The sequence below is a fragment of the Prorops nasuta genome, unplaced genomic scaffold (genome assembly GCF_024137725.1).
Source record: "Prorops nasuta isolate Cenicafe-Biocafe unplaced genomic scaffold, Cenicafe_Pnas_1.2 PNAS00003, whole genome shotgun sequence".
Classification (NCBI taxonomy): domain Eukaryota; kingdom Metazoa; phylum Arthropoda; class Insecta; order Hymenoptera; family Bethylidae; genus Prorops; species Prorops nasuta.
In genome coordinates this window covers 9,542,489-9,567,452 of record NW_027116800.1, presented here as the reverse complement: position 1 = coordinate 9,567,452, position 24,964 = coordinate 9,542,489, and the positions used below count along the sequence as shown (strand labels likewise).

The window sequence follows — 24,964 nt, the reverse complement described above, 5'->3', positions numbered from 1 at the left end:
GTTTCTTCAAACTATCAGTAACATTGAAATACGATAGCAGAAAAATCAAAGCGATGCATAGATACTTGGTTAAAAGAAGGTATACCTGCGCTATTTAAAGGAGATCCATGTCATAAACTCGAAAGAACCTATAGGATAGATTTCATCATGAACGATTTCCACAAGATCGATCAACGTCAATCAATCGAAAAGCTGGGCTTGACGAAATAAATATTTTTACTTTAACGTATTTAACATGCAAATATTCAACCTGTACAAAAAACTAGGCTGATATATATTTACGAGCCAGCTTAGTTTGGAATCTGGTTTATGTGTTTGGATGTACGAGCCAGTTAACGTAATTGTGAGATTTACGCATAAATTGTTTAAAATTAATCTCGCGCGAAATGATGGCGTTTAGCTAGCTTTAATCTACGTTGATTATCCATCCTACGAGTACTACAACGTGCCACGATTAGAGTGGTTTGTGAAGAGTGTCGAGGCTATTAACGTTATAACCGGTGCAACTAGATTGCAGTGAGTGCAGCAGAACAACGCGATAGTGCACTCAGCAAAATTCACTAATGTTTGTCTTAAATACTATAATAGTAGCATATATTCGTTTTTGCAGCTCTTTAACTTGCTTAGCCTTCCATACAACTGGACAATAAGAAATGCAGCATCGTTGAATCAGATTAATGCCACCAAATCCTTTTATCTTACCAACGATATATTCTCTTTTACACTTGTCACATTCAAATTCATTCAAATTTAACTTTGTTATTTCAAGACCTTGTATATAGATTAATCTCTTTAGCACAAATATCTTATACAAATTAATAGTAAGAGACCTCCACACGTTACATTTAATTTTAGTATATTTTATCGTCGCAGAAATAATGCAACAATTGTTAGTAAAATTTCGTAAAACGTTAATTGTTGGGTATATAAGTATATTCTGGTGCATTATGTTAGGTGGAAAAGTATTACTGATAACACGGGGAGGTACAGCTAGAGAATACTGTAACACATCAAGCTTCATGGAATTTGCGTCGTAGCTCGAAATAGTGGTGTTCAGTACCGGGCGCAATAACCTTGTTGAAACCAGAGTACAACTGTTTTCATCTTTTTGTTAGCTACATGATATGAAGCACACGTAGAAAGTGTTAATGCGACCAATCAAGTGGACGATGCGAGCCCTAATTTTCCCGCATAAATCGCCGATAATGCGTGACGTCATCATACATCAGAGGTCTACACGCTGATTGGGTGCGAGAATTGGGGCCCGCCAATTACTGGGTGACCTGGCCGCGATTTATGGGGTCAGTCGTAACTCACGCTGGGCCTTGCTCTCTCCCTTCTAGCCCCCTCCTCGTCGTTCCATAACTCGGCATCCCGTGTCTGCTCCCTTCTCCCCTTTATGTATACTTATACCTTACCTACGTGGATAGTCGATACGCCCGATTGGAACAGATAGGTTATTTGTTACGAACCACCTCGTACCTCGCGTCTACCATTATACTTTTGCTCGCCTTTCAAAGAATTTAACTCACCAAATGCCATTTGACCCTTAAATATAAATCACACTCCACGTTATACGTATACGTATAGGTATTTTTAATCGCAGCAAATCGAGAGAATCAATTTATATTGTATGATATGTAACATTAATTCAATCTATTTTACAATGTCTGTAGTTCGACCGTTTGAATATTTATGAGCAGTTATTGTTCATTTATCTATTATATTTATGGATAAGTTCAGTTGAGAAAGCTAATTTTTATTCTATTGGTGTTCATTACTGCTTAAATACAAAGCTTTGAAGTAGCAATCTAAAGAAATGCAGAGAGATCTGATTTTGCAGCACAATTTCCAGGAATCCGCAATGGTGTCGTCGTGACCACGGCTCCCTACGCTTCCGGATAAATAATCATCGTTACACGATTGGCCTGACTGTATCATTTAACGGGGTGCGATCTTCGCAAGTCTATAATATCGGCGGTACTCGTGCAACGAAAAGTATGCACCCGCACCTGAGAATCGGATTGATTCTGCGGTGTCGATCTTGCGGTGCAAATCGTTAAAACCTTTACCGATCTCACTAATAAGCGTCGCGATCGACGCAATCTCACTTTTGACCTTCATAGACTCCCACGAGATTCCTAATAATAAGCGAAACAATCACACGGGTAACTTGATACACATCCTAGTACAGTATCTCCTTACGTCATATTCTTACTGACGCACTAAAACTTTATCAAATCGGGATATAGCACCTTAATAATTACGAGTTTACTCTGTACGCACATCGCTCTGCATAAAAATAATTCTTTATAGATTACGTTCTATTCTTTATTACGATTAATGTGTGAATTCGAAAATAAACTTTCATTAACAAATTTGAGTGAAAAATTTGAACAAAGATGATGCTGAAAAATAATAATACAAATTATTTTGTATACGGTTGATTTTGAAAGTAATTTGTAAAAAATTAATATTTTTAACCAAACAATATTTTTCTTTATTCAGTTTTCGTATTTTGGCTTTATTCGTCAATAATACGATGTATTGCAGAAATTCTTTTTTATCGGTATATATAACTGATTATCTATATTATATTCCAAATATTGTTCATTTTTGAAAAACTGTTTTTTTTTATTTTTACTACTAAAAGATAATTCCCCCTAGAATAGCATTGAACTTTATTGCGATAACCATATCAGAATTTTTTTTATTGCATTTGTATTTAGTGTTCGTTAAGTTGCTGCTAAACTTGGTCGTATGTGTATTATATGTATGAGTGTGTAATATTTAGTAGCAAGCTGCAGCGTTTTTGATAAAAGCGTTATTATAGATACCAAATCATGATTGACGTAATAGGCAAATTTATGGTTAGTGAGAACTATTAATAAGGTGGTAACAATTATATATAAATAACACTATAAGACTCGTACTAGCTATACTCTACCAACTGGATCTTCCCGAGACTAAGGAATAGAGCTTTAAAGCTATTGTTTGAAAAAAGAAAAGAAAAAAAGTAGCAGAAATGAAGTTGACAACAATCATAATAATTTTCAGTGTACTCGTTGTGATTGCTACTCTTGCAAATGCAGACCCTGGAAAAAAAACTAAGAGGAGGCATAAGAGCGACGTAAGACATATTTTTAGAAAACTCTGGAATATCCCATTAAACTATTGTTTTTTTTTAAGAAAAGAAAAAGAGAATAGAAGATTTTAAAAATGATAAAGTAGGATTACTGCAAAAATATTAATTTATTATTAAATTGAATGTTTGGTTAGGTACGTGAAGGAGGACATAAAAGCAATGCTCCAGTCGGAAGTCGTGACACTAATACAGGTTCCAAACCACAGACTGATTCAGGATCTAAATCAGATTCCAAAGATAATGATAAAACAACATGGAAAGACCGCGCTAAGGATATCGTACAGGCTGGTGTCGAAGGAGCCGCTGAAGAAGTAGGAGCCCAGTTGGCAGAACGGGCGCTGTCAGGGGGAAGTTCTAACGACGACAATAACAACAACAGTACGGAAGCGACTACCGAATAGATTGATTAAAATATTTAGTATTTAGAAATATATATATATCTTTTAAATGTGTAAAACAAATTAACTGAGTAAAACAAATTATCTGTAGATCCTCTTTAATTCATTCGCTAGCTCAAAAATTATAAACTATAAACTAATACCTACTTCGTCGACCTCCGATTGCTTCCCAATATTCCACTTCATAGGTCAAGCAGATTTTAGCGAAGGAAACCTATTTCGTTCAATCGTACTATTTTTTATTATATTTCCATACATTCACATATACATTTAAATCCTAAAAGACTCAGCGTCTAAAAAATAATGTTTCATCTTTATTTTATCGTTGATAAATAATAATGACTCAGCAAAACAGTAAAGGTATCGGTTGAGGAGAAGGAAGTGGTAAATGAAATAAATTAGATAAGAAAATATATATATATATATATATATAGTTATGGGGTAGAAAATACAAGTACTCTTAAAGATCTCTAACTGTGATAAGAGATTGCCATTAAGGGGTTACGTGCAGTCAGTAAATTTGAAAAAATCGATTTTTCAATTTTTACATTTCCAACAAGTATTAACCCTTAGGAATATTTGACCAAACTTTTATATGCTTTTTTATTCAAATTTGACGATTTACTGGTTTAAAATGTACAGTGCGGTAACATCTTCTATCCATTATATAACTTATAACTTTGAACGCGATTATCTCAAAACATGATTTTTCAAAACGGTAAGCAAGATTACTACAAAACAGTTCAACATATAACTTTCAAACTTCACACACTTTTTTTTTAAGATAAAAATCTTGACTTTGATCTAACGATTTTTTATTATCTTGAATACTTCTTTTTCTCAGCTAAAAATACTAATATTTTTTTCATCAAAAATCTATTTTCATTTTTAAAATGTCGGCATTTTGTTTTTGTTTATTATTTTTGAATATCCTTCGATTAAGGCCGAGACAAACTATCCTACTTTCGAAATATATCGCGATTTTTGTCCGTAGGTGATCCAGTACTAAGAAATCCTACTCACCGCTAACATCGTTTTTTAAAAGGCTATCCAGGACGTCGCATGCTGAAGTCACAAACATTATTTTTGTTCTTTGTTAAATTAAATTTATATGTACCTACTAACTATTACTGCATTATATAGTTTACTTGGATTTCTTTAAAGCATGCAGAAATTGTTTTAAATAAATTCTAAAATAAGAGGTTTTTTCCGAAAAATAACTGCGCGTAGCCACTTACCCCTAAATTCCCCCCATTTTCTCGATTCATCTTCAATATCTTTGTATTCGATAATTGAAGATATAGATGACGCGTTAATAAATAAGAAAGGTCTGTTTATAAGTGTTCAGGTAAATATCACATAAGTAGCTAAAAATACAAGCAATTTTCATTGAATATATTTATGTGATATTTTATTAAAAACATTTCTTATCATTCCGTCATAACGGTAAAACTTGATAACAGTCTCGGGCTGACAGTGATGTTTCAACCTTCAGAATAATACTGGGTCGCAACTCTGTACGCCTGTCTATTTTCAATCGGTACTCTACTAATGTATGGAATGAGTGCTGGATTGCAGTATATACTGATGCATTAGTACATTCAGGTACCGAATCGGTGTTAAAGCCTATTCAGAAAAATGAGTAATTATTTATATGAAATTAAGTATTGACAATAATATACTTACGCAAATATCATTTTTATGAAAACGTTGATACCGGGAAATAATTTCACATCCTATGCTAACAGTCTACATAGCTAAGAAAATTCATTGTTTCCACTATGCTAAACCTTTAAAACCGTGACAACAGCCCGCGTTAAGGTTTCTTTATTAAATAATCATATACATTTTATTAATTTCTAACATTTTATGTACATAATATATTTTACAATTGCATATTGATAATTATCTTAATAAAAAATATTTAAACGAGAGTTTTTACGTACGCAGAAGCAACCCGAAACCTAACGTATATATTTTCAAATAAATTGTATACCTTAATTTCACGCACGATTTAAAAATCTTCATGCTCGTTGATTTGATATTATGTATAATTTAAGGTTCACTTGTACGATGGAGTCGCAAAACCACTTACTTAGCAAGGTGGAAATGTTTTTATAAGGCAACTAATTCATTCCTTTAATTAATTCTTGTTATGTTTAAGGGTTACAAGTACCAGCTGGAGAGGATACAAAGATACAAATTAAATAAGTTGATTAACCCGACTATTGATAACTTAATACGTCGAATAAACCTACAAAGCATGCTGAGAGTAATACTCACCGTGTATAACTGATTAAACGTGACTGTTTCGATCGTTGGACGCCAGTGATCCTAAGAAAATTTACATTTGGAAATTTTATGCAATAGCTCAGGAATTATCATAAAAATTATATTAAAAAGTTTGAAAGTTTTTTAATTCGAAAAATGTGTTATTTTTTTACTGGGGAGAGGGAAAGGGTGGGCTTATAGTAAGGATATCGCAATGAAAACTGTTTGCGATATTTAAAATGAAGAGGAGGATAAAACTGAGCATACGAAGAGATAGGAAAGAGAAGAAGATAGGGAGAAAAGGTGAGAAAGTGGAAGGCAGGTATATAAGGGGGGTAGAAAGAGGATTTGTGCGAGGGAGTATTTTTGCCGCTGGTACGGGTTTGCAGGTTGCGCCAAGTGGCGTGCGCGATCAGCTAGGCCACTTGGGCTCGGTGACCGGGACCCCACCTCCCTTGCTCCTCTTGCTCCTTTGCCATCTCCACCACGAGACCCGGAGTCGCCCTCTCACTGGCCCCTGGCCTCCGCTCCATCACCTTGCAGCCCATGGCGTCCTCGTGTGGGCGAAGGGTCATGGGTCGCAGACACACCGCGATGGTTCTCAATTCCGGGAGACGCGAGATCTCTTGCAAAATCGTCCCTTCTCACTTCTATATACCATAATCTTAATCATCGTCATCCTTATTTTATAATCAATTTGCTGTATCGCATTATCCATAAATCATTCACTCACTTTCACTCGTTGACCATCTCGATTAATTAAGATCTAATAAGTCAAACTGATAATAAGATATACTTTTGTAATGAATTTCTTCTCGGAAATTCGACTCTCAAAATGCAACTTCCTTATGGATCAAATGTCGCACTATCATCGATATTGGCAGAAATGATCGGGAGTCGAAGTGTTTTTTGCGATAAACCGTACTGCTTTTTCTGTTTGTTCATTGTATGCATTTATGCGGACAAAGGAAAGATGCGAGGATAGTGCGAACAATTTGTCCACCAGCAAGGTCACTCCAGGAGGGCATAAACTGTACAAGAAGAACAAAGCGTGGGAAGGAGAATCAGTACTTGCGGGGGAATCTTGCGGTATCGCACGGGCCTCCGGGAAACCGATATGGTTCGGGCAGAAAAACTTATGGTTCGACGTTCAACTCGTAAGGACTCCTGACCTCTTCGGCCTTCAGGGTCACACGTGCAAGCTTCATACCATTGATTTTCTTCTTGTCTTTCCTAGTGCACTTTTGAAGCTGTGCTTATAATTAGATATATGTAGGTGTGTGAAAGTGTACAACTGCTATCGCCCGTGCTTATTGGATGTACGGTTTCTTTCACCAGCTATACGTATATAGTATATATAGCTACGATAGGATTGTCCATAAGCTACTCGAATAAAGATTGTATTTCGTTTTATTTCAACCAAATGATTTAGAGATGTAAATTTTCAAATTACAGTAAATACAAGTGACAAGTTAAATATACGAACCAGCAGAGTAATATAAGAAGAAAGGATTTACATACGTGAATTATGTAGCTATATTAAAGCAATTATTCAAACGCTTAAATTATAGGACAGTAATTGAAATAAAGATTTAACGCGATGGATTATAAGTATAATGCAAGACTGATAAGGTAAATGTGTTCAAGCATTTATCGTCGTTACGGATTTCCTAACGGTTTCAACGAGCGTTCGAGAGTAAAATATGCCTCGACGGGAAAACGTGAGAAGGTAGACGATTGGGGTTGCAGCATGGGGGAGAGAGGTGAGGGTGGACGGGTGTGCGATTTTAGGATTCCGAAGATCTCGAGTCTGGAAAAGTTATAGTCGGGGGGCAGCTTGGGTTCTTGTCCCCCTGTGCGAAAGATCATCCTCTCAGGAACTGACCTCTCACCACACGATCCTCCCTCCTTCCCCTCACTTTTTCTCTTCTTCTTCGGGGAGAGAGCCATGAGCAACCCCAGCGATTTCGACCACCGTACCGATATAATCTCGAGGTGGGTCGAGCAAATTGAAAAATTATGCTGACGTACGCGCGTACGCTTTTTGGCGAAGATTCGAGACAATAGAGTTGAGAGATAAAAAGGTGAGGACCGTTCAAAAGGGTAACGCCAGAGTTGCTGCAAACACCAAGTGTATCTGCACCGATCTACAGCGAGATATATCCAGTTTGATGGTCGATGCTCATGCATAAATGCGTCAACGTTTGCTTCCTTCCCTTATCCATGATCTACCTGAACTGAGTTCCTTTCACGTGTGCGCGGGCTTCAACTTCCGATTGGTCACGCCTCACAGCCTCACAAGTATACCAAGCCTTTTGTTTTTCCTTCGCGTCTTATTATTATTCCCATTTTAGCTTTCCGGTATAGTACCGAATTTTCCCAAGTAGCATATAAAGTATTCATGGAACCAGTGCTTCGGAGGATAAAATTCAAGGGATTCAAGTACCAACAAGGTCACCGAGCGACGAAGATTTCAGAAAGGATTAGCCACGTTCATGAATATTGCAGAAGCAAATAAGCACACAAAGAGAGTAAAAATGTGTCCAAGAGACTAATTACTATACACCTAACCTAGCTTACTTATTAGACTTGTTAATTGTGTAGATTGAAAAAATTCTTCGAGGTATACCAATAAAGAATTTCGCGAGATTTATTATACCATATTAGGTCTGAAGTTATCTGGAAGGAAACTTTAGCAGCATGATCGTGCACGTCGACGAGCTCTGATTTGGCGTGATCCACGCGGTTAAAGAAGAAGGTTGGCGTTTGAAGATGGAGAATGATCGATTCGGTGGAATTTAGTGGTGCTAGATGATCGTAAAGTTTCATCAGAGATCGAATCTGCCGTGGGGCGTTGGGCAACTGGGGGGGGGGGGGGGGGGGAAGCGGTGCTGGAACTGGAAGGCAGCGAGTTAATGCACGAGTGATGAGCTGCCCGTTTTCTTCCTGTCTCACTCCATTGGTCTTTGTACTTAAGATCTCTCACTCCCTCCTCTCTTTCCCCAGCACTCTCTGGCAGCGACTGACCACACTAGCTCTCGAACGTACGTATGTGGCCCGCAGTGTCTGCGTTTCTCGCGGGGTTCCCACGGACGGGACCGGGAGGAGTTCTTTCGAGTTTGAAAACACGGCAATCAGTGTAACTGCTTCTGCCGCAGTACCACACGCATATGCGCAGCCTGCATTTCTCTGTATTGCGCGGCTGACGTAATAAGTGCGCCCGCTCTTTGCTATAGTCTATAGCATACACCGTGTGCTGCCCTTTTCTTCCACTTCTGACTACCCCTATTCAATACGCCTGAACAGCACACCTTCGCTCGCTCGATAATCATTCTCAGCTCGCGACTAGCTGTCATTAACCAGTCCAATGGTATTTTTGATGACCGCGACCACTCGTAAACCCCCCAACTATATCTGACCTTATTCAATGTTGCCCGGAACTCGAATCTTTTCCGACGCCAGCGGACTCTTGTAATTTATGGGAATGCGCGCTATCGTATTTAGAATTCGCTTAGGTACGCGCGGCTAAAGGCCGCTCTGTGTGCTTGAAAACCTTACTTTACGAGACGAGCCGGAGGAAATAACTAACGAGATTTGCGGCAATATAACCCGAGAGCTCTTTAAAGCCGGATTGCTGAATGCCGGGGGTCTGCCTCAGTTTCACTGAAAAATCAAACTGGTGGGTTTATCATTCGCAGTACTTGCGTAAATATGCTGTACTGAATTGTGCCACGTGGGAGTAGATCGATGAGCATTGCACGGGAATGCAGAAACTTCAATGATATAAGTTTCCCTTAATTGTTTTCGTGATCAATTTTATTACTCGTTTCCTCGATACTATTTTTTAGTCTTAGCTCGAATATCAATTTACAGAGAGTCGCTTGTGAAATATTTATCAATTTTTACTCTGGTAATATTTATATAGTAATCGGAGAAATTTAGTGAATCGCGTAATTAACATCCATGTTTGTCGCTTAGATAAACAGGAACTTGCAAGATGATCTATACTTTACTATTTTTATCGATATTCTGTAACTAATAATTTTGACAGGAAATTTATGTAATTATTTAATTTTTTGAATCTTAGCTATTTGTAAAATTGTAGAAAAAGGTTTAAAAGTTCGATATCAATTCAACCGGAAATCAACTCTACACAATCCATGTATTGAACCAATTACGAGACATTCGATTCCGCGAATTAATTGTAGGTCGAGTTGGTGGTTATTTGCAATTCAGGAGTGGTTCGACACGTGTCTTATGGGGGCTGGTAGGTTCTCGTTGGGTTGAAAACAGCGGACTTGGGTCGTGGCGATACGCAGGCGTACTGTACTGCGTGTACAGCAGGTCGATCGGTATCGGCGGCGATCGTATCTGTGGTGCGCGGGCGTCGAGTAACGGCGATAAGGCGAGAACTAGCTCGTAAGTTTTCACTTCGCGACTATATACTCGGCGCGATTACCACCTTCTCTAGCTTGTAAGTAATCCACATCGTGCATAGCTTTACGTTACCGATCTCTTAATTGCAGAATCGACGAGAGGCGTCAAAAATTAATTAATCGAGCAGCAAACAAAAATTAAAAATTCTCACTGAAAACATCGTATACTCTTGTCTAATCATTATTAGTAATAGGAGATGCGCCCTAAGCGGGTACCCCGTCTAAACCGATTCATTGTTCTTATATATACTGTTATTTTAACAACTTTTGTCAATATGTATTTTCATTTAGCTATCTTAGTCCAATGTATATTAGAGTTTAAATTATTGGCATTTCATTAGGGAAGACGGATTATATCAAAGTTTCAACACACACAATCAATTAAGTTATTTTTGCTAACGCTGATAAAAATTTCGAAGATGATGTAAATTAAGGAATATATAAAAATAAAAAATAACAGGGATTGTACTAGTAACACCGGTAGTGGAATCTTATTTATTTTTTGTCAAGAATGAGGTTTAATTTAGAAACTTCATTCATTAATATAATTGATGTTAAATGCTAGTAGTTATTGTAAAATGTATTAGAAAAGCTATAAAATACGATCAAATTGTCAGATTTCTTATTCATGTTTCTTTTTCTGTCGTTGATGACATTTGTACAGTCTAAATGAATTTTAGAGTTTATTATATATAGCATTGATCCACTTTATCTAAAAGTCTGACCCGCTTTAGACTTGTCTATGGGGCGAAACGGGTCAAAAATATTTTATTATTTATCGCATAACATTAAGATGCAAGTTTTGTTACTTTATATAAGTTGGATAATTACCCTAATTAATTGTATCATGAATGTTTCATTATCAATTAAAGTCACAGTTTTCTTGATCCGTCAACTTGATCCACCTTAGGCCACCTTCCTCTATATTTGCACGTAAAAAATAGGCTATACAAAAATAAATCAAACAATAAATTGTTTACACGGCCATTTGACTGATTCGAGCAATATGTGTATGGTAGGATGAGCTATATAGGATCTCGAATCTAAATTCGCATTAACGTATAGTGAAAGTGGAAATAGAGGCTGGGTTGAAGGAGGAGGATGGACAAATTATTCGCAATATCCTGGCCGGGATACTCCTTTAAATATCCGACATGCTCTTGGAAGGAACGGCGTGGTGCGGTCGAATCGGATTAGCATAAATCTTCGTGGGAGGACAATAAAGCGCGAACGGGAGCCACCGAGTGTGCATGCGTCTGCTACGTATTTCATGCGAGCATCTGCATCGCCTGCGTGCAAGGTGGTGGTGGTAATAGTCGTCGGTTGGCAAAGAAACGCAGCCGTGGAGCTTCCTCGCAATCGTTTCCGCTGACCATTTAGGGTCAGTGGGGGTTGACAGAGGTTGTGTTCCAATTACTCAAGAGACGAGGGCAGCCACCTCCGACCTCGTCTCGCCTTAACGCGCAACGGAGGATGCAACTTCCGACGACAATCAAGAGGTGGGAGGACAAACGATCATTTACCTACGTTATAAGCTCTCCCATTCCTCCACCTCCTGCCCCACGCCTTTAACTAATACGCCATAATACACACGCCACCATTGAAGTGTCGCCATCGCCCTTTCTTCCATCCTCCTTGTGAATTCTTCTTCCGCGATTCATTTCTCCAAAAATAATTTATTGCTAATGGGAAATTATTTTTCATATGTCTGTCCATAGATCTTACCTCATTGTTTCTTTTCTATTACTATATATATAATAAGATGTTTCTATTATTGGTATAGTGTGTGTAATTATATCAGTGTCGAATGTTTTTTGAAATGTTACTTCTATACAGTATAGGTCAATTGTTGATTTTAATGACAATGTCTCACATCTGTTAAGCATAAAAATTTGGGTACCCTTTTCTCGTAGGTAAGGGAAGTAGATTCTGTAAGGTACTACAACTATTTTCGTTCCTTTTAGTTTTTATGATGGACAAAAGAGTGGATTTTAAAGTGTTCTAAGAGGATAGACCTCATCCTCGACACGTATCAGTAGGTAATTTTTCAGATCCCACGATATTAGCACTTCTTAACCTTCGTAAGGTAAGGTAAGGTAGCAATAAACTGTGGCAAACTGTTCAGTGTTATGATGTAGGTTTATTTGAAAGCCTCCAGTGACCACCCAGGCTGTTGGGACTTGAGATTGTTTTTCTTTTAAAATTTTGTCTTCTCGAAAAACAGAAAGCGCGGGTGGTTTGCTATAAGGCTAGAAAGAATGTTGGAGAGTAAATTCGAGGACTATGGGAATTCCTTTAAATTTATCGTGGTTCATTTTTCAATGGTATCCTCCCAGAGATTGTTTTGGCATTTGCTTAATGAGACTTCCTGGGCCGCCGGGTGTATAAGTATAACGGCTGATTTCGCCCACGCAACATAGCTAGTGAACAAGGGACAATGTGTAACAGTTTCTTCACGGTTGTCTCTTGAAATGAAGGATTAGTCATCCAGCGCAACGAGGTGCGGAATTACAAAGCTACGCGTATGGCAAGGTTTTTCATAATCTCACTTCCTCTTCTCCAGTCAAAACATTTCTCGCTTAAGAGCTATAGTGATGTGTGTCATCTTTGAACAACACTACGAATTTCATCGCTATTTGCAAAATGAGCATCTTAGCAAAGGTTTGGCGTGCAACGAGAAAATCTTATGTGTTTATTGCGCTCATGTGTCAGTGCGTAATGGATTAAGCTAAGGCAAGGGGTCATAAATTCTCGTGGGTAGGACAAATATGTTGAAGAAACTCGCGAGCGATAATGTATACAAGGTATGTTGCAACCTGCCAGAGCTAACACTCTCGTTTTGCTCGATGCGAGGGATCATTTTGACTGCTGGTTGTCGCTGCATCGAGGATTTACCCTTTGACCTAGCAGAATTAAAGGTTACATATACCGAAAAGTGACCACCCGTGGGCTAGCGTATTAAGCTCCACCTTCCGAGGATGCATGCGGCAAAATATCGATTGCACGATATCGTTCATCGAACTGACAGTGCCCGGTTATATCTCACAATCAGTTGTCCCGGAGGAAGAAACTGGGTTCACGTGGGGGTAACTCAATTTGTAGTTACAAACGAGCATAATATGATAATGGTGCAAAGGGCCCTCGAGAGATCAAGAGGGAGGGAGAGGAATAAGGGGTCTGAGTATGGATCCATTTCAGTTAGCGGCTGAAAGGTTTTCTTTGCTTTTTTTGCTTGGTCGAGGGCCAATACCCCCGACCTGCGCGCTGTCATTTATTCACGTCTGTCAATACGTCACTGATAGGTACTGCACCAGGACCCTTTCCAACCACCTGAGAGCTGCCCTTCTGCGATCGCTCCTCTGCCTTAAATTTCGAGCGTCTCTCAGCATTGATGGCTGCAAGGGATTTCTCATCCCTGCAGATATACGGTCGGTTCTGTCAAACATTCTCAGCCATTTCGTGCTTTCAAATTGGTTTTGATTTATCGTCGGCTTACGAAGTTATAACGAAATGCCTGTTGATATAGTCCTAAGTTTATGATGATGTCGAGCAATTTTTCCATTTATCGAATTTTCGAATCAGGATCGACCTACGTAAAAATCAAAGTCCAATGGAAGCTGCTATAGGCTGTATGGTCTATGCATGATTTACTGGCTTTCGCCATATGCATGCATAAAATGCCATGCTTCCAAGATGAAAATATGTGCCATTGGCTTTTTACTTTTGTTTATTAATTCAGAGAAGCTTTTTTAAATATGCAAATCTCACTGGTACCACTTCCTATTAGCGACAACGAGCACGGAAAGACATAAAAGGGAAAGCTGGAAAGCAAGATGGTATCTTAAATGTTGGCGATTGGTCCGACAACGCACATTCGGTGTCTATGCGTTCGTAATTTAATTTCCATATATAGGTTTCATTTTATTAGAACACACGATCATAGGGACGTATGTCAGATTGCTAAATGACTAATAACAAGTCCCGGATATTACTTTTCGTTCATTCTGCTTGCTTCCTTTCGATTTCGCCAAGGTGCCAAAGGCCCCGGCCAGGCGTGATTTAAGGTGCATCGTAAATAGATAATAATAAATCGGCATCGTGGGGCCCATTTGCTTCGAGACCAATTTGTTAGGATCGCTACGTTCGCCCTTCGCGACGCGAATATATCCACTAGAACGCTACACGGCTATTTTTCACACACCCGCAGCCCCCGCTGATTTATTTTACCGCGAAACGGACTCAGCCTCGCCTCGGGCGAATTATCTCGCTTCAACTTCAACAACGAACAACAGCCACTAATTTCCTCAATTTCGCTATATCTATGAACAACCGGAATCACACAAAGATCGTTTACCGATTCTATTCGTTTTCCGACTACTCTATGCGGAGACGAGTGGCATGCTCGAGTACAGACTTTCATTAAGATTTTACGGTTCGCAAGAATGATCGATGTTTATTATCCGATGAAAAAAGAAATCTCCATGGTAGATTGACTTTTTGACACTAAGAATACGCGCTTTATGACGGCTCTCACGAACATACTTGGCACCTTCGTTACACATCAGCCGGCGTATCGGTATTGCAGGTTTTCCGCGAAACACCATCGCAAGCATCGTGCTACGACGCTCATAAATGGGATTAGCCTCCCTCGTATAGGTGAAATCTTATCACCATAAACTAATCAGCCGTCGAAACGAGAATCTCCGTGTATCCTCGTAAGCAGCTTCACACGTGTGAGCTATAGTTTAAGTTTTCACCAAACATCCGCGACAACTTGAATATCTCCTAAAATTATAGAAAAGCGATCGAGTGACTTTTCTTTTTATTTAATTGTTACAATAAAATACGATCTTTATTATTACAACATCCGAATTTCTAAGTACTTATTGAGAAATTTGAAAATTTTCAGTCTGTTCAGATTACATGGAGAGAAAATACTAGTCGATATAAATAAATCTTGCTTTGGATGTTTAAAATGAAATATGTAATTATTTGAATCAAATCAAATCTAATTAAAATGAATTAAAATTAATTTGGCACTGTGGAATCTTTGTTAAAAATAAGTAAAATATTATCAATGTGATATTCAAAGCAGATTCATTTGAATAGAATATTTTGTTTAACAATGTAGAATTAGAAATAAATTCAACAAGTTCTATATCTGTTTAAAAAGTGTCAAGTGTTAGATTTTTAGTGCCCATCGTAGCAACGCCTTTTTCTCGAAATTTTCTCAGATCAAAGGTTAATATAAACTTCAAGAGTTAGCTGTCAAGATAGAAGCTATATAGCCTCGATATTCGTAGAGTCATTAGTATACTGTTATATCCTCGCGTGAAAATTTGATGGTTAGAATCAGCTGTCGATTAATTCTCGAATGCTTCGTCATAGAGAGTAACGCCTCTGTTCCCGATTATCAAGTTCGTTAAATCGTCTGAACGATTAACGAGAGAGCCAGGAAGTAGAAAAATTCGTTTGGCCTCGACGTTCGATTACCAGCAGGGGAAAAACAGAGCAGCAGAAACATTAACCCACACACGTGCGTTGGAGTATTGGTAAGGTGATTCTGGCCAGTGACAGACGGTAAATCGTTAGAAACAATTCGCTGGACTATCGATCAAAGTGCGTAGACTGGTACTGATCGGCAACTTCACTATCGATCACATCGTATTTTGTGTGTCGTAGACTACAAAGTGTCCTTGCGGCAACGGCTACTCGTTATCGGTCCTATAGTAATTTATCATCCGATTAATGAGATAAGCCGAACGACCCTATCCTATACCGATCCATGAAATGGGGTCGCACAGAGGTTAAGGGGAAAATTTTTTGAGCAATAATTACGAGCGACGTTAGTTATACTCCTAATTACGGTTTTAATTACCGATAGCCGCATAAGGATTGTTAGAAGGAGTCTGGGGAGCTGTAAAAGACAATACAGTTATTTTCAAGGCACTTGGAGTCTCTTGAGTTATTTATCCAGCATCACGCGAGATGCTATAACATGCAGCAGTTGGACAGAACTCGTGTGACTATAACAGCGAGTTTGAAAACGCAAAGAAGAGCTCGTTATGAGTCTATCCTAATTAACGCGACTAGGCCAGAGTAGTGATATCAAAAATTAATAAATAATCGGTGTAATATCTATGACGATAATTAATCACGTATATACGTTATTCATACGTCTGCATGTTGACCGTTATCGAGTAATGTACATATATATATATATATATATATATATGTATATACTATGTACGAGCGATAGAAAGAAGAAGAAGACACGCTCCACAGCGAGGACTGTATACTTGTCGACCGATAAATCGTTATCGCGCCGGGCCTGAAGTCTCGCACGCTCGCTTCATTTTCACTGCACGGGGTTCTCGATCACGCTTAACGGCACCGCATCGGCGGAAATGCGTTACATAATTAATTTTAGCAAAAGCCAAGCTTTAACGGCTATATATTTGCACCAGAACATTAACTCTGGGCGTGCTGTTGCTCGTGGAAGACTTTCGGCATCGGAGCATGCTATAACGGAGGTGCAGAATATCTTCGCACGGATATCGCGTCTTGCTCGTAAATGTTGATTCTATATAGTTGTATAAGGTGGCAAAAGTATCATTGAATAACGTACGTCAAGCGTATATATATACTTTTATAGTTTAAAATTCACATTGTTTAATGAAAAATCTGTGTATATCGGTTTTTCCTGGAGAATGATATCTTTTGCTTTATATATTCTTTCCCTTCTTAATTCTTCCTCGTTCGCTCGTGGGCGAGTATAACCCTCAGACTCACGTCGAATCCACCCTGACGACCACTGACTGTGCACAATTAGGTCCGAGCGCAAAACAAATTCATCTTCGTTGGGCACGGCAGATACTTCTAGCCAGTTCGGCACGATCGATTATCAATCATTCCACCCCGCGATCTCTCAGACCATCGCTACAGAGAAAAGTATATTACACCGGTATTCATGCACCCCCATCACAAGAACCTTCAGCGAGCTTTCATGAATTCTGACGGATCTTCGATACCTGTCAAGCTTGCCTCGATAAGCTCAAACATTTTTTCACACTATTTCTGTCGTTTATTTAAATCGACTAAACATCACAGTCATTATTTTTATTGTAGTGTAACTTTATTCCTTTGTGTTCATTTAGCATTCTATAATAATTAATAGGCTTCGATTTGGATTTTATTGTATTGCTTTTCGCAAAGATTTTTTTCTACAACCGCGCGTTTTCTATTTTATATGTATTATATATATAATATCGAGACCACATTATTTTATGACAATCAATAATGACGTTAAAATGACGAACCAAGATGATTCATGAATATATGTTTTTACGACGCTTAATTATCAAGCTTTATTGAAGTGGAGCTGAGTTTTTGTCGAGCGTATAACGTAACTTATGCGAGTTACAGAACACTAGCTTTGATTAATGAATATTTTCTCAGCAAATGTATATATTTAGTCCACGCGCAAGATCGGACGGGAAATTGGGTACTGAAATACATTTGTAATCAGTGTGCAGGTAAAATAATGATCTTTAATCTTAGCCGTTATATTAGATTCTATTCATATAGGTAAACGTTAAGTTTCAATGAATATATAAGATATTTAAAAGCCTTTATCTGTCAATAAAACTTCACTCTTTGATAAATCACATTCCTTAAGAATTAGCTGTATCAGATTAACTTTTATTTCTTTCTTGAGAGAGAGAAGAAGCTGGAGGTTGGCAAATGGCTACTCTCACATAAATGCGGTAATAAAAATGGTTCAAAATGAATTTGGTTATCAGATGAGTAAAAGTTGATAGTTTGTGACAGGAAAATTCTTCGAAGATATAAAATGGTAATAAAGAAGCTATTCTCTCTCTCGTAATGTACGTTCTATTATATTGATTGGTCACTTAATTGCAGTTGAGTTGGAATGGATTTACGCAAGCAAAGAAGATCAGAACTGACCGCGTGCCCTGTTCAGAGGGAAAAAGAATGTTGATAGAGAGGGAGAGAGGGAGAGTAAAAAGAGGGACGCGCGAGTTTGAAGAGAGGTTAGAGATGGCGGAACTATAAAGCCGTTGTCACTGTACCAAGTGATTTATTGCTCGATTGCTCCCAGTCGCTGGAAAATCGTTTGAATTGCGCAAAATTTAATAAAGCAATCCACGCATCGACATCTCGATTCCTGTAATCTTTCTCAACCGCGGAGCTCGTCGTGGGTTAGCGGGGATCGATGAAAGGAACGGCTCACCTATAATATTGCGCAAACGGCTCATCGCGGACACGCGCAAAACTCTCCACCGCTGTACTATACGCTCTACCCCCTCTTCCTTCGAACGTCCAATGCGAAAAGTACTCGATAAATTAATGTACTCTCTTATCTAAACTGTATACGTGTATGTATATTGCACACTGGAGTGATCGGAAACGTGGTCCGTGGACCATTTCTGATCTGTGGCGATTTATTTCATTTTTACAATAATTTATTTTTTATATGATTAAATTAAATTTTTTTTAACGAATAGTCTTATCACGAAAATAGAATAAAAAGATTATAAGATTGTATCTTATGGTCACGCGAAATTGAACATTTTCAATAGAGTGTCCTACAACTTTTAAAAGGTTCTTGACTAATGCTGTATAGTATATAGTTTATCAGCTTATTTGTGTGCAATACTGACTCAAATCTGTGCAAATTAAGAACAGATGAAGAAAAATCATATAATATATTCAATAAATTTCTACAGATTCAAATTTTATGCTTTCTTTGGACTATCGCTCCATCCTGGCAAGTGCGTTGATTAAAAGACTTGCAAGGTTTTTACCTTTTATTAATTAAGAACTATACGTTTACTGCAACTATAATCTTTGCTTATATAATCGATTTTTGATAGGTTTGATTTAGCGCAAATTATTAAACGATCCAAAATATATGTCATTAGACTGTACATCCACATACATTGACGCCGTTAGATATCTATCGATGCTACGTCATATCAGTTGACCTTTCTTCCTCTGTTGGAGCAACAGCTCCGATAGTTTTTGACCGTTGTCAATTAGTTTTGGCTATTACAATACATTTACTCGAGTGAAACTTCGTTAGTTAACCTACTTGCGCAACAATGATCAATCATTAGCGTCAAATCCCAAACGATTCGTCAGCTTGAAAATTAAATTTCGAGGTGATTCTAATTTCGAGCCTATGGTGCTTTCTGTGATTATCTGTCTAGCTGGAAAAGCAAATTTCTCTTTCCACGTAAGAAATATTAGAGAGTGTTACGAGTGTTTAGAGTGGATAGATAAAATTAATCATGGCTGTATTTTAAGAATTGGGTCGTTTATTATTGAGTAACTAATAATATCACCGACAGGTACAACACACGGGGCAAATTTTGGATCATCTAGCCTAGCTTGATGGATTATTATCATTCGCTTTAAAGATCGACGGCTGGACTAATTGCACCGATCAGTCACAGTGGAACGCTGGCTGGTCAGAGAAGAAGAAAAATGGATGTAGAGAGTAAAATAGAAAAGAGATCATGACGTAGATACGACAAAGCGACGCCTCTGTTCGATCAAATTGGTCAGCTGCTAAAGTATCACAAAAAATAGAGCATTTAGTATACTTTTATTACGTGGATCTTACTATATAAATCTCATCGGAAGTTATCTGAATAAATTGCAATTTCGCCCTGGTGTGTTTTCATTAAATTATGAAAAAGACAAAAATGATACCGATATCCTGTGATATTTTAGTAAAAAGTTGAGTAACGCGTGACTAGAGTGACTGAATGATAATGAGCATGAAAAGAATGATGCAACTGGAGGCATCGGCAGAGCGATCATCGGCGCCATCGATAATCGCTGGGATTAATAAATCCTGTTTTCTATGGACATCAATCGCTGAACTGCGAGGTGAAGATTGTTAACACGTCCGTTGCTATAAGCGTTGGCCGTCTTGTCGTCGATAGAAATATCACACTAGCGCGCGAAAGGCAAATTCTCCAAAGGCTTCCGCGTCTTTTCCAACTGGAATCTTCACTTTCGATAAGGACGAAACACGCATGCGGTTACGTTCCAACTTGACAAGACGTTACTACACTCGATTCGTATGCCTTTTGCTACCTGACGTAACAATAGACAAACGGTGGCGCTCAGTTCTACAAATACCGTATTCAAGATTAATAGAGTGCAAACTTAACAATTACAATAACAACAAAAATAATGAAATTTAAAAGAATATCCTTTAAAATTCTTTATTTCGAGAGAGTGTCGTATTTGCCAAGCTGTTGATTAATATAACGACTTGAAATGAAAAATCATTCGTACTCTCTAATCGATTAATAAACAAATAGTATGATTAACAATTTATGCATGAATTTTTTTCTTAAATTTCTCTCCACTATTGAACATTTTTAGAATTGGCTATACGATTAACATCGATCCTATATTATAGATTGATCTTTGTTTATACAGACGAGCAAAAATTACAGCGTGCGAAATAAGAGTATATAAACAAAACGTATAATTGGAGGATTTCAGAAAATTACTAAGTATTGATGTGGATGGATGCGAGGCTTCGAGTATGAGTATAGAATTTGCCCGGATAATGCATTAATTTCTTTTCTCAGATCGAAGGGCGAATCATTGCCATGGAGGGGGGGGGGGGGGGGGGGGAATAGCGAAAAGGTTGAAAAAGGAAAAGTTTGGGTGGAGGTGGGTATAGAAAGGAGCTTCCGCGCTACGCTCAATCCGCGTTTCTACCGGCTGCTCTGTAATTTGTGCGAGGCCGTGCCCGAGGGATCGTCCTCGGTATATAGGCTCGCTATCCTCGCCCCCCCCCCTCCTTCTCCTCATTCATCCTATACGGAATGATATTACCCACACCCTTGGCAAGATCCTGCAGTATCCGGTAGCTGCTACCAGGCGCCACTGTTCCTACCACTATCGCACGTAAACACCAACGAATCCCCTTCCGTTTTTAATCTCCTCATAGCGGCAAAAAACATAATCGCTTTTTTGCACAAGCCTACATTATCTTTGGGATAAGACGTTGGGCTTCGGTCTGATATAAAATTGGGCGATTTTCCCTCCACTCCCTTTTTACAGTTGGCCTTGGGGATTGTAATATTTGTGTGTACACAATTTTTCATGTAAATATTTTTGTCGTAAGAATATACGTATATTTTTCCCGATAAAAACATCAAGAGTGACATGAATTAAGTGAGTGTGTAATACCTTCATTATGCTCTAAATAATTTACTTAGTTTGTAATTTTGGGTCACAGTACATGGCTATGGTGATTACTCGCAATTCTATCACTAGGAATTTTCTTCCATTGCTGTCCACCCACTCGGCTGTTTTATGAACATTTCGATCTTTACTATCGCGTCGGTAGCTCATTTTATCTTTAAAGGAAAGTATAATATTTATTTGGATTAAATTTGTAAGTAGCCTATGTCATGTCCATGAATTAAGCTATTTCTAACACTGTTAATTAACACGCGAATAAATATTTAATAATATACAAATATATATTTAATTTTCTCCTATATAATTCCCTATGGACGTTTAATGCTCGAGTCATTTGGTTTCGCGGTGCCTCAAGTTTTTTATTCGGAAGGAGAAAATTGTGGGATAAATCGTCGATGGGAATTATTTGTTTTTCAAATCGTTAGTCGATTCCATGTGTTGAAGCATATAAAGGAAAGGTTTCGTTGGGAGCATCGTTCGCGCGATGATAACCGACTTAGTACCGTTGGAGAATAGCGTGGAGGGATCCTCCACATGGAGGGTCCGCAGCATTAACGAGACGTCGTTTTCCATCAAAATGGTCCTCGAATAAAAGTTTTCTACGGTGTATATCAGTGTACCGTTAGAGCAGCCACCTACAGGTTCACGCAAGGATATGACGCGCGTTCTGGGGTGATGCGACGGGTCGGTGGGTGAGTGGCGTTAGGGTCGAAGAGGTCGAGAGTCGGTCGCAAAGAAACGGCAAATTTTCACTAGCTCGTTGTTGCCGCATCTTTTACGTAATATGATTTTCAATTGCACACACCCATCACGTATCACCGGCGCCTTTCTATTCATATATATATAATCTTGGCCTGGCGTACTCGCGAGCTCGAGCAGGTTGCCAGGCACTTTTGATTATCGAGCCTCGGCCGTGCACGGACGAGCCAAGCGGCGTAATGCCAACACACATACACACATTCAGTCAGAGACTCTCGGTGGGTATGCATTATAATGCATCCACAATGCACTGACGGCGCGGTGCACATCAAAGCCACTACGTGAGCGACCACGGACCGTGAGCGTCCGATATCCACGCGGTACGTACCTTCGATATCTTCGCCTAATGGCAATCGCCCTTGCAAGCATACACCTCTGCAGTATATCCCAACCCGCGTAATTCTACTTCCCATTTTCATATTTTTCTCCCAAATCCCGGATCGTGCTCGAGCGGAGCGCAAAAGTCAATTTGCAGGGTTGAGATTCACACGGAGGTCGGAGAATCACCGCAGCCCACGCACGAAAAGAAAGACACTATATTACATTTATATATATATATATATATTTGTTGATTCCAGCTGCACGAGATCCAATAGACTTGCCTGGAACAAAGAGAATCTAAAGTTTACGCCCGTTGACCCAATACCGAGCGTACCAGACGTTTACTGAATAATGCTCGATAGACGTGTGTTGTATTCCGTCGCACGCGGTTGTAGGAATTCGAAGTACGGTCGCGTTTCTATTTGCGGTGGACGAATCGTGGCTTCAAACAGAAACGTGGCGCCGGATAGGGGGGAGGATCACAATCAGCCTCCTTCCCTCCCGCCTTTTTCTCTCTTTCGCTCTCTCTCTCTCTCTCTCTCTCTCTCTCTCTCTCTCTCTCTCTCTCAACTGCCAGGCAGAGGAAAAAGTACACACCAGCTGTATAATGCGTTGGTGTTCAGAGTCGCTCATAATACGGTAGCAGGGTGCGAGCGCAAGAATCACGAACAAAGAGAGGTGGATCCTGCGAGAAAGAATTGAGAGGGTCCGCGGAGGTACAAAAAGAGAGAAGAGAGGAACGTGCCTGTGGGAGTACTGTGGGAGTAAAGCGAAAGAGCGAAATAACAATCCACAACGGCCTATTCCAGCGCGGCGTTTGCTAACTAATGGCATTCAAAATTAGTCCTCAGCCTTGCGAAATTATTGGACTCGATCCTCCGCTTGTTATACTTCATGTTTCTCAATTGGAGAAGGACGAAAGTTCTACAGGCAGATTGGCCACCGACGGTAGTCACTCCCGTGGTTCGCGACCGCAATTGCGGCCTGCCGTCCTCCAGCCGATATTAGTTTTCGATCCCTCCACCGCATTTAGGCCTTTCCTTCTCGACCTCTCCACGTCCCGCGATGTCCTCGGCAATCGTTTAGCTTATTTTATACATTATTGCCACATGCAATCCCAAATATTCTTTCCATCCATCTTATTATATATATATATATATATATGCAACTGATCATACTTTTGCTACAATTGCGTTAGATGGACCTCAATTATTATTAATTGTATTATAGCGAGCTATAGCGGACAATTGATCTAGTACCATGCAGTTGCACCAGCACAGTGATTTCAGAAATTACGCGAATCATCTTGAATTGCCTTTTCAAATAATTCACAGAAATCGGTACCGCTTTTCTTCACCGCAAGTTTGTCACGACAATATTATTTTACTCCCCGTATCCTCTGGAACATTTACCGACATCATCGTGAAAACTTTAGCCGGTTATTACGGTTATCATTGTGCCAATTGCATTTAAAATCCTGTTTCTGGAATTTTCCGATAATAGTTCATCATTTATCGAAATATTTTTGGCACCATCGTATAAGCAGAGTAGTATGCAGGTAATATGCTACTCTTTTTATAGTTTCACGAGTAAAATTTTGCATGACTTGGGATAACAGTAGTAATCGTTTAACTCTAATACACGGTATTATTTGATGCAAAGAAATTCATTACCTAATGATAGAATCAGCAGTATTAAAAATGATGTCTTGAAAGAATATTGCTTCGTTTCCTGACGAGGTAAATGTTCATCGGTTATGATTCTGTACACACGAAATGCATTGGAAGAGAAATTGTTTCGTTCGCAGCTTGACAGGCGTAGCTACAGTGAGTGTGTGCTCTGTGTAAACGGTGTGAGCACGCTTCGTGTCTCGGTGCAGCAATAAATTAGTCGTGTCATTCACGTATGCGGCGGGTGTAAATGAGCGCGTGTCGAGCGGCTAATTACCTGATGGCGCATCAAGACGTATCAAGTGTCATGAGTCTAAGGGAAACGGAAAGGCCTTTACCGGTCACATTTACCGAGCAGAATCCCCCTTCCCCCTTACCTCGATCCACTAGGAAAGGAAACCCAGGCCAACTCGACGAAATGCTCGTAACGACTCCTTAGCCTGATTGACTCGTTTCCTCATTGAATACGTGTCTCATTGCGGCATTTAAAAGAACTCGACTTATAATTCTAGCACCTTCGACAACCCAGGGTGATTAGAAACCTACGTTCTTACACGCTAATGAGCATCACCTAATTTCAAATTCCGATTTAATCGCATTCGATCGCTCGAAAGTTCTTGCCACTGCCCTTTGACTCATTGGCTAATTTTCCTTCCTATACCACTATCTTCCTATTGACTTTTATAAGCTTTTAAAGTTTTTTTCCCA

The 24,964-nt window shown here is 39.0% G+C and overlaps 1 protein-coding gene across 1 annotated transcript; it reads left to right on the top strand.

Moving 5' to 3' along the window:
- Positions 1-2,926: 2,926 nt before the first annotated feature.
- Positions 2,927-3,633, top strand: LOC136785919 (uncharacterized). Its single transcript, XM_066747295.1, has 2 exons — positions 2,927-3,130; positions 3,280-3,633. The coding sequence occupies exons 1-2, from the start codon at positions 3,026-3,028 to the stop codon at positions 3,544-3,546; spliced, it is 372 nt and encodes a 123-aa protein (XP_066603392.1). The 5' UTR covers positions 2,927-3,025; the 3' UTR covers positions 3,547-3,633.
- Positions 3,634-24,964: the final 21,331 nt, after the last annotated feature.